Raw genomic sequence first — 12,436 nt, 5'->3', positions numbered from 1 at the left:
TGTTCCAGGTTTCGCAGTGCCTTATACAGGGTGACATCAGCAAAATGGTTATTCTGTGCCTCCATCTGCTGGTAGGGGGAGTAAAACCCATTCATTTTGGACTGGTCTGGTAGTACTCAAGGGAAGAAAATTAGCAGGTAAGAAACCAAATTTTTCCATATTTTATTATGCTTATACCCTGCTTTATCAATCCTGAAAAGTAGCTTGCAACAGATTAAAAATACATTTTTCATAAAAAAATTAAAATAATACAAAATTCAGTAAGTAAATACAAAAACAACACTCAGTTCAATTAACATATAATAAAAACAATAATAGTTAATACCTTATTACATTGCTGGATTCACTCCCTGCTGTCACTAGGGAAAAGACTGCAGTCTCAGATTTCCCTTCGTGTCTCCTCCCTTTCTTTTCCCACACCATTTTCTTCCTGGAAACACATTTTTGCTACCCAAGTATGTTTCATCTGATTCACTTTGCTGTGGTGCACATTGCTTTCTTCCACCGCTTCTTTGCTTCAACAAGTCTATATAGTCACTGCAGGCACTGCCACATACCTGCCCATATGCGAAGAAACGTAAGTTTTTTTTCTTTAGCTAAATTTCCAGAAGCCAAGAACTTCCCCAGCTAGGATTTCACCATACAGTACATCTTAGAAACTTGTCCATCCTGAAAAAGAACATTGATCTAAACAGGTTTGACACTCTAGGCTTTTGCAGGACCTTAGACAAGCACAGGTTAATGATTAGAATTAATCAGAAATAAATAGGATGACTTTTAAAAGTACAAATGCTAGGTACTTCACTTCAGAAGGAAGTATCAGAGGGCTAAACCAGTGACTCAGGAGCAATGCTGTGCAATTTTCTATGCTAAAGATCCAGATCTGATTCATGAATCAAATTTCTGGGGCTGGGGATGCTGTGAAGGGACCTTTGATAGATCTTATGAGGAGGAAATCCAAGGCATAACTCAGTAGTGATGCATAATAAGCACCTTGAATACTGTGTGCAGTTCTGGTCACCGCATCTCAAAAAAGATATAGCTGCACTGGAGAAAGAGCAGAGAAGGGCGACCAAAATGAGGAAAGGCTAAAGAAGCTAGGACTGTTCAGTTTGGGGAAGAGACGACTGATGGGGGATATGATAGAAGTCTACAAAATCATGAAAGAACTTGAACAATTTAATGTAAATTGGTGATTTACTCTCTCAGATAATCGAACGACCAGGGGGCATGCCATGAAGTTAGCAAATAGCTCATTTAAAACAAATCGAAGAAAATTCTTTTTCACTCAAGTGCATAATTAAGCTCTGGAATTCATTGCCAGAGGATTTGGTTACAGCAGTTAGTGTAACTGGGTTTTAAAAAGGTTTGGAAAAGTTCCTTGAGGATAAATTCATAAACTGATATGATGGTAATTAATGAGCAATAATAGCTTGTGATCTATGTAATGTTTGGGTACTTGCTAGGTACTTGTGACTTGGATTGGCCAGTGTTGGAAACAGGATACTGGGCTTGATGGACCCTTGGTCTGACCCAGTATGGCATATCTTATGTTCTTATGTTGTTAAATATATATAGTGGAAAGCTTAAATATAGTTGGATATACAGAAAGTTGCCTCAGAAACCCCATATGGATCAAAATCCGATTCAGGAATGTTCAAAGAGAGGTGAGTCTAAACTTGAAGATGAGAGGTTGATAACTGCAGCACAGGATTGTGGAATACAAACAAGATGGTTCATAACCAGTATATAAAAAAAAAGTAAAACGGATAAATGCAGATTCTGTAAAACAGAACTAAACCAGTCATTGCTGATGTCAAGTGTTGAAGTCAGAAAGGCATAATAAGGTAGCACAACTCATCCACTGAAATTGTGTGAACACTATATCATCACTGTACCAGATAAGCGCTGGGATCATGACCAACAGCAAGACAGGCCCGTTTGGCTAGGACTCGAAACAAAGTCTTTTCAGTTATTGGACTAGTACTCTGGAATGATTTGACCCTGACGTTAGAGCAGGGGTCAGGAACCTATGGCTCGCGAGCCAGATGTGGCTCTTTTGATGGCTGCATCTGGCTCGCAGACAAATCTTTAATAAACAAGTAAAAATCTAACAAAACCCCCCACCCTCCTGACGCCCCCCAAGACCTCCAAAATTAATTTACTACATCCCCCCAAGACCTGCCAAAAGTCCCTGGTGGTCCAGCGGGGGTCCAGGAGCGGTCCGGGAGCGATCTCCTGGACTTGGGCTGTCGGCTGCCAGTAGTCAAAATGGCACCGATGGCCCTTTGCCCTCACTATGTCACTGGGGTCGACCAATGGCGGCGGTAGCCCCTGTGACATAGTAAGGGCAAAGGGCCGTCGGCTGCCAGTAATCAAAATGGCGTCGACGGCCCTTTGCCCTTACTATGTCACAGGGGCTACCGCCGCCATTGGTCGACCCTAGTGACATAGTGAGGGCAAAGGGCCATTGGCGCCATTTTGACTACTGGCAGCCAACAGCCCAAGTCTAGGAGATCGCTCCTGGACCCCCGCTGGACCACCAGGGACTTTTGGCAGGTCTTGAGGGGGTCAGGAGGATGGGGGGTTGTAGTAAATTAATTTTGGAGGTCTTGAGGGGCATCAGGAGGGTGGGGGTTGTAGTAAATTAATTTTGGAGGTCTTGGGGGGCGTCAGGAGGGTGGGGGTTTTTGTTAGATTTTTACTTTTTTATTAAAGATTTGCCTGCGAGCCCTGGACCCCCGCTGGACCACCAGGGACTTTTGGCAGGTCTTGGGGGGGGGGGGGTCAGGAGGATGGGGGGTTGTAGTAAATTAATTTGGTAGGTCTTGGGGGGGGGTCAGGAGGGTGGGGGGGTTGTAGTTAGTATGGCTTTCACGGAATTACATTTTAAAATATGTGGCGTTCATGGCTCTCTCAGTCAAAAAGGTTCCCGACCCCTGCCTTAGAGCCATTTCTGACCTAAAGATTTTTCGAAAATATCTGAAGAAATACCATTTTTAAAAGATTTAATGGAAGGAAATTTTATTAGTTTAATAGTGTTGTATACAGGGTCCAGATGGGTTATATTGTATTTGCTGATTTTGTATTTATATTTTAATTTATGACTGTTTATTTTGTAATCCACTCAGCACAAAGTTTTTGTTATGAGTGGGCTAGAAATAAATAAATACATAAATAAACTGTAGAGAATGAAGAAGCTGAGACCTCTTGGGACATTCCAATTCCAGTAGTTAAAAAGCTTGTTGCAAGAAAACTAGATATTGTGATAAAGGAGAAAAGCACAAGAATAGGATTGCTGATAGAAGTATTGTACCAAGTAACTATTTAGTGGATCATATGAAGAAAAAGAAGATCTTCAAGTACCAAATGATGCAATTAGAGACCAAGAAAATGTGGCTGAAAGATACAGAAATAATTTCAATTGTATATTGTGTCACTGGCCCAATTATAAAGAACTTCCAGATGCATCTAGATATGTTGCATATAAGACCTATGAACTCCAGAAGGAAGCTGTCTAGCACAATACAAAAAGGGCATTATAGTAAATTTGAGATCAGACTCAACATACACTTGCTTTCAAGTGAATTTGATTTGTTAATATCAAGGTTTGTACAGAATTAACTAGTTTGGAGACATTACCCTGACAATGTTACCTACTAGATAGGTTCAGCGTGCATGCATACCATGTTCTAGCTTGAGCTATAGTCTGTGCCACCTGATCAAGTATTATTGCTGCAAAGCCTGGATTAAAAAATAGGGCAAATTATTTCTTTATAAACATTTGGAGGCTGATATTCAGCACCACATAGCCAGATGAGTTCGGACTTTTCCAGCTAAATGGTAGTGTCTGAATATCCGACTGCGTTCACGGGCCGCTTCTTAGCCGCATAACTATTTAGCCAGCTAGATAGTTTTCCAGCTAAATGGTGGGCCTGGCAGGGATATTCCAGGGAGGAGCTACTTATCTAGCTAAATTAGTTGGATAAGTTAGACCTGCTATTGAGCAAATCTAGTTAGCTGAATAAACATCCAGCTAACTGAAAGTTATCCAGGCATATTCAGTGGTGTGGCCGTGCCACTGAATATCCTAGCTGAGATAGCCGGATATGTTTATCAGGCTAACTTTCCTAGTAGCTGTCTTTTCAATATCTACCTCTTGATATTCTGCCTTTTCTTAAGATAGTCTCAAGGCAGATTACAGTCAAATTTATAATTGGAGTTATAATTGCAGTCATAATATACAATCAGCATAGAGGGATTGAACACAAATGAGGGTACATAAACAGAAATGAATAGAGTTACAAGGTAGATTATAAGGGGTCGTTTGGTATGTAGCAGAACATACTAGTCTGCTCGATAGGTTAGAAAGTAAGGATAGAGATAGGCACAAGGTATAGATTCATAAGCATAAGGTAAAAGCTCGATGTTGAAGAAGTCATTCCTTAAACAGTTTAGTGTGGTTGATAATGTGGTCTCTTGATCAAGAGCTTTGGTATTCAGTGGAAGAAGGAAGGGTTCTGCCATGGAATTTAGAGGATGACCTGGCCAAATAGCCAAACCTTGACTTGACCATGAGTATTGGAGCCATAGCCCGTGACAAGACCAATTCTGACTGAATTGTAAGTCCAAAGGACCAGGAAGAAACAGTTGGGCCAAAAATATAAGGAAAGAAAAATCAAATGAATAAATTCAAAATTGTGAATGACTAGTTAATTAGTAGTACTGAAGAAAAAGAGCAGGCAGATTATAGTAGAACACAAAACTAATTGAATATGGATCTGCAGTGCAGTACCAGGAAATATTAACTTGAGTATCATGTTAAACCATTGAAATATTTATTCTACTTTGCAAAACATTGGTATGGTTTTTGTTGGAATACTGTTATTAGTTTTAGGCCTCACACTTCAAGAAAGAGATAGATATTTTATGGGACAACCAAAGTAGAGCCACCAAATTGATTAAATGTTTAGATAACATGAGCTGTAAAAAAGCTGAAGAAGTTGCTTTTACTTAGGTAAGAGAAAACTAGAGTTTATTTCATAGCAATATTCAATTACGTTATTGGGGCAATTAAACTGCACAGGTGCATTCAGCACAGGCATTTATGCAAATTTCACAGAAAACTTATTTGCTTTTTTTCTCTTTTAAAGTTAACAAATGGAAAGTACATTGCTCAAAAAGTTATCTATGCACTTTGTACTCACTATTAGTGTGGGTAGTGAAAATCAATGGCTTAAAGAATATGCACTATGAAACTCATGTATAGATTTAAAGACCTGGCTATTCACAAAGGCATACCAAGATTCTTAATAATCCACTCACCCTCCACTATCTATTCCTCACAAGCAACACACGGTTTTAACTTCTTTTAATCACGCTTTTAATATTTATTCTCTCTTAATGCTTTTTAAATTTTATTTATTTGTATTTATTTGTTTTTATTTGTTAGGCTTTTATATACCGATGTTTGGACTAGCCGTCACAACGGTTTACAGACATTTCAAAAGCAGAAACATAAATTTCAACAATTCATAAAAATGCTTAAATGAATATGATTGTCTATTTTGTATTATTTTACCATGCATTGTAATTATTTGTGTTAGAAACTGCTTTTCTCATTCTTTGTTAACTGTTGTGATGGCTACACCGAATGAAGGGATACAAAAAAACCAATAAATAAATAAATTTAGCTGCATTTGAGACAGGCAATTTTCAGTCAGGCGTATTTACTTACCTGCATAAATGGTTTTAAAAATTGTCAGTAGGGTTGTTGATCATTCTTTGTCTCTGCTGGGGAAAGAACAAAGAAGTAATGGGGTTGAATTGAAGCAAGGGAGTTCTACTTCATTTTACAGGTATTTGGGAACATCCAATAATTCCGTACTTTAGAATATTTGGACCCTATAATTTTGGAGTTTTAAAGATAACATTTAGATTTGGTCACTGTGATAAGACTGATGGCCTAAGGACAAATCTTTCCTATTGAGATAAGTGATTTCACTATTTTATTTGCAAGTGAAAAGGTTTAAAAAATATATAAAAACATTACAGACCTATGATTTTAATTAAGGGCATGCAACATAAATTGCTGGTGAGCTACTTGCGATGCATATTAGCCCTAAGATATGATGATCTTGCAAATACAATTTATCAGTGAGTTATTTGTTTCTCATATATTATTCGATGAGGAATGATACACATGTTAAATCATTAATTAGTCATATTTTTTCAGGAGTTTTGTTATCAATATATCTTTTTTTCTCTCCATCTTGGTCTAAATTAATTGAATCATAATAAAATGAAGACCTAAAAAATGCCGTGCTGAGTCAGACCAAAGTTCCATTGAGCCCAGCATCCTACCGTGCCAATCCAGCTCAAAAGTACCAAAGAGTAGATTCATTTCTTGTTGCTCACTTTCAGGGACAAGCAGTGGCTTTCTCAAATTTGCCTGGTTAATAATGGTTTATGAACTTTTCCTTCAGGAACTTGTCAAAACCCCTTTTAAACTCAGCTGTACTAGAGACAGCTTGCTTGTGTGGCAAAATACTTGTTCCAATTTGTTTAAAATCTGATAGCTGCTAGTTTCATAGCATGTCCTTTGGTCCAGTGGTTCTCAGCCATAGATATGTAAAAGCTTGTCAAGAAGTATACAGCCAGATGATCTTTGACACATGGGAAGAGGGGGTTTGAGCTGCAGGAGACTATCACCTGCCACAGACACAGGAAATGCCAATCCATTCCCCTCTGCCAAACACATTTCCCTCTGATCATAAGAACATGCCATACTGGGTCAGATCAAGGGTCCATCAAGCCCAGCATCCTGTTTCCAACAGTGGCCTGCATCAATCTGCACACTCCCTTCTGCCTCCCAGATCATCTGTTGCATCTTCCAGTCTTGTGGCAGCTGGAGAGCAGACAAAGCTGCCACCAGCCAATTTGAGTTCTTATTTTGGAAACGGGCAGGATATAAATGCAAATACCGGCATGAGAGGAGCAGGAGCATCTGATGGGTCATGGAACTAAAGCAGAGTAAGCAGGCACTGCAGAGGGCAGTGAAAGCACTGTGCCTCCTGTCTCTGCAGCTGCTACCACCTCCTCCTATCTGTTATTGCATTGGCTTCCTGGTTAGAAGTGAAGCCTGCACAGGGGAAGGAGGAAGACTGGGCAGCGACAGGGTTAGGAAGTGTAGTGCTTTCATTGTCTCATGGTGATATGACCTTTCAAAATATTAAATGATTTTTAAAAATTGTGTAAGTGCTGACAAACAACTCTGCTGTAATCTTTTTAGCTTTACTTTCTGCATGTAATATGTACAGTATGCCTAAAATATACCACATGCCATTTTCGGTATTTTTTTTTAATGTGAGAGAAGTGAGGTGGCAGTGTCTGTTTGTAACATTTCCACCTTCTCCATCAAGTTAGCAATGTAAACTTGAGCTGTTTTGCTGTTCCTCCCCCTGCTGCAGCTTTCTACATTCCTTCCCTGAGTTTCAAAGAAATTAAATTCCTGAATTCATACTGAGGGGCTTGGTTTGAATTCAGCAGTCTTAGTGTTTGTTTTGTGTGTGCTTGTTCAATGTCTATTGAAAAAAAGGCTCAGATATGCTACTGAAATGTAAATACGGCATTTGCTATGAATTTTTAATTCTTGTAAGGGTTACATAAGTCATCTCAAACTCTTGAAAGGAGTACAGTAGTCATGAAAGTTTGAGAGCCTAAACCTGTCCTACTGCTATTTGAAAGGGCAAATAGCCATCTCCTATTTACCTGTTTCACCCCACTCATGATTTTATAAACTTCTATCAATATCCCCTCTCAATCATCTCTTCCCTGAGATGAAAAGCTCTAACCTGTTTAACCTGGAACACAGTCAGTATGGATTTACCCAAGGCAAGTCTTGCCTCACAAATGTGCTTCATTTTTTTGAAGGAGTTAATAAACGTGGATTAAGGTGAGCCAGTAGATATAGTGTATTTGGATTTTCAGAAGACGTTTGACAAAGTCCCTCATGAGAGGCTTCTAAGGAAACTAAAAACTCATGGGTTAGGAGGTGGTGTCCTTTCATGGATTACAAACTGGTTGAAAGACAGGAAGCAGAGAGTAGGATTAAATGGTCAATTTTCTCAGTGGAAAAGGGTAAGCAGTGGAGTACCTCAGGAATCTGTACTTGGACTGGTGCTGTTCAATACATTTATAAATGATCTGGAAAGGAAATGACAAGTAAGGTAATCAGATTTGCAGATGATACAAAATTATTCAGAGTAGTTAAATCACAAGCGGATTGTGATAAATTGTAGTAGGACCTTGTGAGACTGAAAGATTAGGCATCCAAATGGCAGATGAAATTTAATGTGGACAAGTGCAAGGTGATGCATATAGCGAAAAATAATCCTTGCTGTAGTTATACAGTGTTAGGTTACATATTAGAAGCTACCACCCAGGAAAAAGATCTAGTCGTCATAATGTGAATACTTACTTGTGCCATTACTGTCTGGTCAATCTTTCAAAGGCTTTGGGCAGGCATTGCTGCATAACCTACTTTCTCAGTAGTCTACTTTCCATGTTGAAGTCTGGATTGCTTATCAATGACATTCCGCTGCAACCCTCAGTTTGGGACTCTCTACAGATCATGAGTAACTTCAGCACTGCATATGACGGAAATATGCAAGTTTGCTTACTGGAAACAGTATTTTCTGTAGATAGCAGACCTGAATTAGCTATGAGATGCCTGCCCTCTCCTTGAGAGTCTGCTACATAACTAGTTAGCTCTGAAATTGACTGAGGAGGCTCATGAGGCAACATCCACGGGGAACCTCCCGTACATGCTCAGTAGAGCTCAAAGCTCTGCTAGCTTGGAGTGATCGGTCTGTTTGATCTGCTCGATGATGTCATCCGTAGTTTATGGTTAATTCATCCTGCTATCTCTGGAAAACACTGTTTACAGTAAGCAAACTTGCTTAACATTTAGTTTTGCTTTTTTGACCACTGCTGCCACACACTGAGCTGATGATTTCAAAGTATTGTCTACAAGGAATTTGAAGTCCTTTTCCTGGTTAGTAACTCCTAATAGAGAATGTAACTCCTAATAAAGTGTATACCTGTAGTCAGGATTATTTTTCCCTGTGTATATCACTTTAATCTTACTTTCTTATCCACATTAAATTTCATCTGTCATTTAGATGCCCAGTACCTACAGTCATATAGTGAAAATGGAAGACACACTCATCGCATTCATAGGATATATTTCTTTCACTTTAAAAACATATTTCTTTTTATGTATGATATTGGAAATTCAGTTGAATTGTTGTCTACATTTGGCTAATTGTGTAATGTTATTATAAAACTGTAGTGCTGATTATCTTTACAGCAATTTGCAAAAATGTATAGATTCTCCATGTATAAGTAGAATTCATAAACATAAGTTGACTGGATGAGAGCAAGCACATCTGCCTGTGCTGTTATTTAGATTGCTGGTGCTGTATATAGAGAAACTTTTCTTACATGTCCTGTCTTGTATCCAAAGATTGCAGATGGAGCAAATGCCATTGTGCTTGGGAATCTCGGAGATATTTCATCTCCGCTGGCCATTATTGGTGGAAATTGTGCTCTGCAGGGCTTCGATTATGAAGGAAATGATCTTTTCTGGTCGGTAAGGATATTAAAAAGCATATGACTGACTTGGACTTTTAAGTCTTTAATTTCCTTTATGAACTAAAGTTGCATTCCGATTGCTTCCCCTCCATAATGATGAATAAGTATTGCGAATGTTTGTATTCTTCCTAAAGTAGAGTGTTTTCTGCTCTTCCTAACCTCATGAATAAGAATAAAGTCCCTCTGCTCCCCTGCCCCATCTCACAACATGAGATTTTTACTCCTCCTCTTCCATTGTCCACTGTGATATCTGTGCACATTCCCTGTTCAATGTACCATGAAATCTGTACTCTCCTCCCTAATCTATTGTTTCTGTCTTTCCCTCCCCCCTCACACCATGAGATTTGTGCTCTTCTTTTCCTCCCCGACACTGCCACTAGCTCACTAAGGTGGTACTCCAATTTAACAGTTGGTACTCCTGAAGTATAGGACTGTGACGGAGTGTACTGACAACTCCCTTATTCTGTCATAAGGAGCCCAGTTCAGGTTTCTAATCCAGTCCTCCTCAAGTCAGAATGCCGCAAGGGATTCAGGGTGAAGGGAGGTTCCCTTCGCCCTTCCATAAGAATCTAAGCCTTGAAATCTTGAAGAGGCCCCAGAGAGCTGGTACAACCTCCTGGTATATCCATATGGAGTATGTTTACCTGACAATTGTGCCTGATGCAGGGAGAACCACTATTTTGTTTCTGTAAGTACGAAGCAATATAACTAAATACTGGCATTAGAACTGAACTAGTCAAGTCTCTTGTTCCTGGGCAATTCCTGAGGCATCAGCAGGCTCGAATATGCTACACGGACTCTGCCCTAACCCATCTCTGCCTTTGCTCTTGTACTAAAGCCCACTATCTGATCACTGGAGTTCATTTAGTCAAGTACTGTGACTTTAGAAACACTTTTTCCATTTGAGAGTACCCAGTCTGGTATTGCTTTCTCCCTGGGGGTTCTATTACCAGCTGACTGAGGAGTGCCCCTTGAAGGAATCTAAAATCTCTGCTTTTAACTGTTCATGCAGCAGGAGTGTATTAATCACTATTTGGCAGATTAAAATCTCCCATTAGCAACACTTTCATCTTCATTGACAGTTTATGGATATCTCTGACTAACTCTTTAACTCTTCTGTTTGTGCTGGAGGTTTGTTAATCACAGTAGTATACAAAAAAGCACCATATCCACTTTTCTATGATATCCCACAATGCATCATCACTTCTCTGTCCAGTTGCCATTTAGTTGCTTTATTTACTTATCCAACTATCTGGCAGCTGCTTCCCCCTGCCAGGTAGATGTATAAATTAGTAAGTGCCAGCGGTTTCCAGCACTTATTTGGAGTGTTCCTGATATTTTAAAAACTTTTTTTCTTTTTTTTATAACGCTGGAAGCTTAACTCCAGCCCTGACCCAGGAGTTAAATTTCCAGCGCTGAAAGTGATATACTGGCCAGAAGTAGTCTCTCACATGAGATTTCCATTTGAGTACACTAAGCAGTATTCCTTTTTAGGGACATTCATTTTTTGTATACAGAACTCCTTGCTGCTTTGGCAATAAGTTTTGTGCACAGAAAATGCGCATTCAAGTACTGGCAGAAAGATGCGTTGGACTAAACGTACCTTCCCTGTATGTACCCGGATCAGCCCAGACTGCTGGGTTATGCCTCCCTTCTAGTAGATGGAGACAGAGAAAAACTTGAAGAGCACCCCTGTAAGTATGGTGCGCCACCTGCAGCTCCTTCAGTATTTCTCTGTCTCCAGTAGATGAAGGTGGCAGAACCTGCGGTCCTGGTTGTTTGATTCTGTGAAAAAAAAAAAAGACTGTGCAGGAATCCTTGATTTGTTTGGCTAAAACAAAGTTTTTTGTAGATTAAAAAAAAAAAAAAAAAAGCCGGGCCTCCTGAGGAGCCAATTCATTTTCTCCTTGGTGGTAGGCCTGCCGGGAAGCTCCTCTTTGCTCCTGCAACCCAGGAGCAGTAGCTGGTGAGTGACTGGAGGGGATTTACTGGTGGGCCCCCCAGTACAGAGACAACTATGGGTTGTGCTCTGGTGAGGCCAGCGCGTTAGTTTATGATGTTAAACAACACAAACAAAAAAAAACAAAACAAAACAACAGCAATTCAAGGGCAGCGCTGCTCTCCTTTGGCCTTCCGGGTTCCGGTGTTTGTTTTGGGTGGATCCCCCTCCTTTACAGTGTGGCGGTGCCGCGCGCCTTGGCGTGAGGTACCTGCGGGGGGCCGGCAGCACGGCTCTCCCACGGTGACCTCTGCTCCCAGGGGCGAGAGCCCATCGGCAGTGGCCAGCGGAAGGGGGAGGCAGCACATTGGTCCTGTGGTGCGGGCAACCCGATGCTGCCTCATGGTACTCAGCCTGCCCCACTCCCGCGGAACACGGGAACGGCGGTCATTTTAGGGGCTATGGATGCCGATGCAGATAGCTTGGCAGGGGGAGGGGATCTCCCGCCCCAGTTGTTTCCACATGATTTATGCCCTGGATCTCCCCACAATTTTTTTTCCACCTTCCCTGCTCCTTTGGGACCCCCCCTGGTGGGAAAATTTAAAGGGCCAGCCACCCTTTTCGGCTGATTTTGTTTTGCTGCTGCATAAGGCATATTTAGCTAGCCTTATGCCCATGGGGCATCCAGAGCCTCCTCCAGGGGCGGCCTGGGGCTGGGCCCTCTCCTCCCGCACAGGTTCCTAGGCCGGATCCTCCTGAGGTCTTCCAAATTCGGGTGGTCCAGGAAAGGTCCAGTTCCAGGGACAGGGAAATATGATGCTGGCGGATCCGCTTCAGGCGGAC

At 40.8% G+C, this 12,436-nt stretch overlaps 1 protein-coding gene across 3 annotated transcripts in view; it reads left to right on the top strand.

Annotated features, from left to right (window-relative positions):
* The window catches only part of BBS2 (Bardet-Biedl syndrome 2), a 171,956-nt gene that overhangs the window by 18,160 nt on the left and 141,360 nt on the right, over window positions 1-12,436 (top strand). For all 3 annotated transcript variants that reach the window (XM_029608717.1, XM_029608716.1, XM_029608718.1), the window contains exon 4: window positions 9,527-9,652. In XM_029608717.1, coding sequence (XP_029464577.1) covers window positions 9,527-9,652 — 126 coding nt within the window. The remainder of the gene's footprint in view (window positions 1-9,526; window positions 9,653-12,436) is intronic.

Source organism: Rhinatrema bivittatum, chromosome 7 (assembly GCF_901001135.1).
Source record: "Rhinatrema bivittatum chromosome 7, aRhiBiv1.1, whole genome shotgun sequence".
NCBI lineage: Eukaryota > Metazoa > Chordata > Amphibia > Gymnophiona > Rhinatrematidae > Rhinatrema > Rhinatrema bivittatum.
The sequence above is the reverse complement of the archived record's forward strand: the minus strand, read 5'-3'. Positions and strand labels throughout refer to the sequence as shown.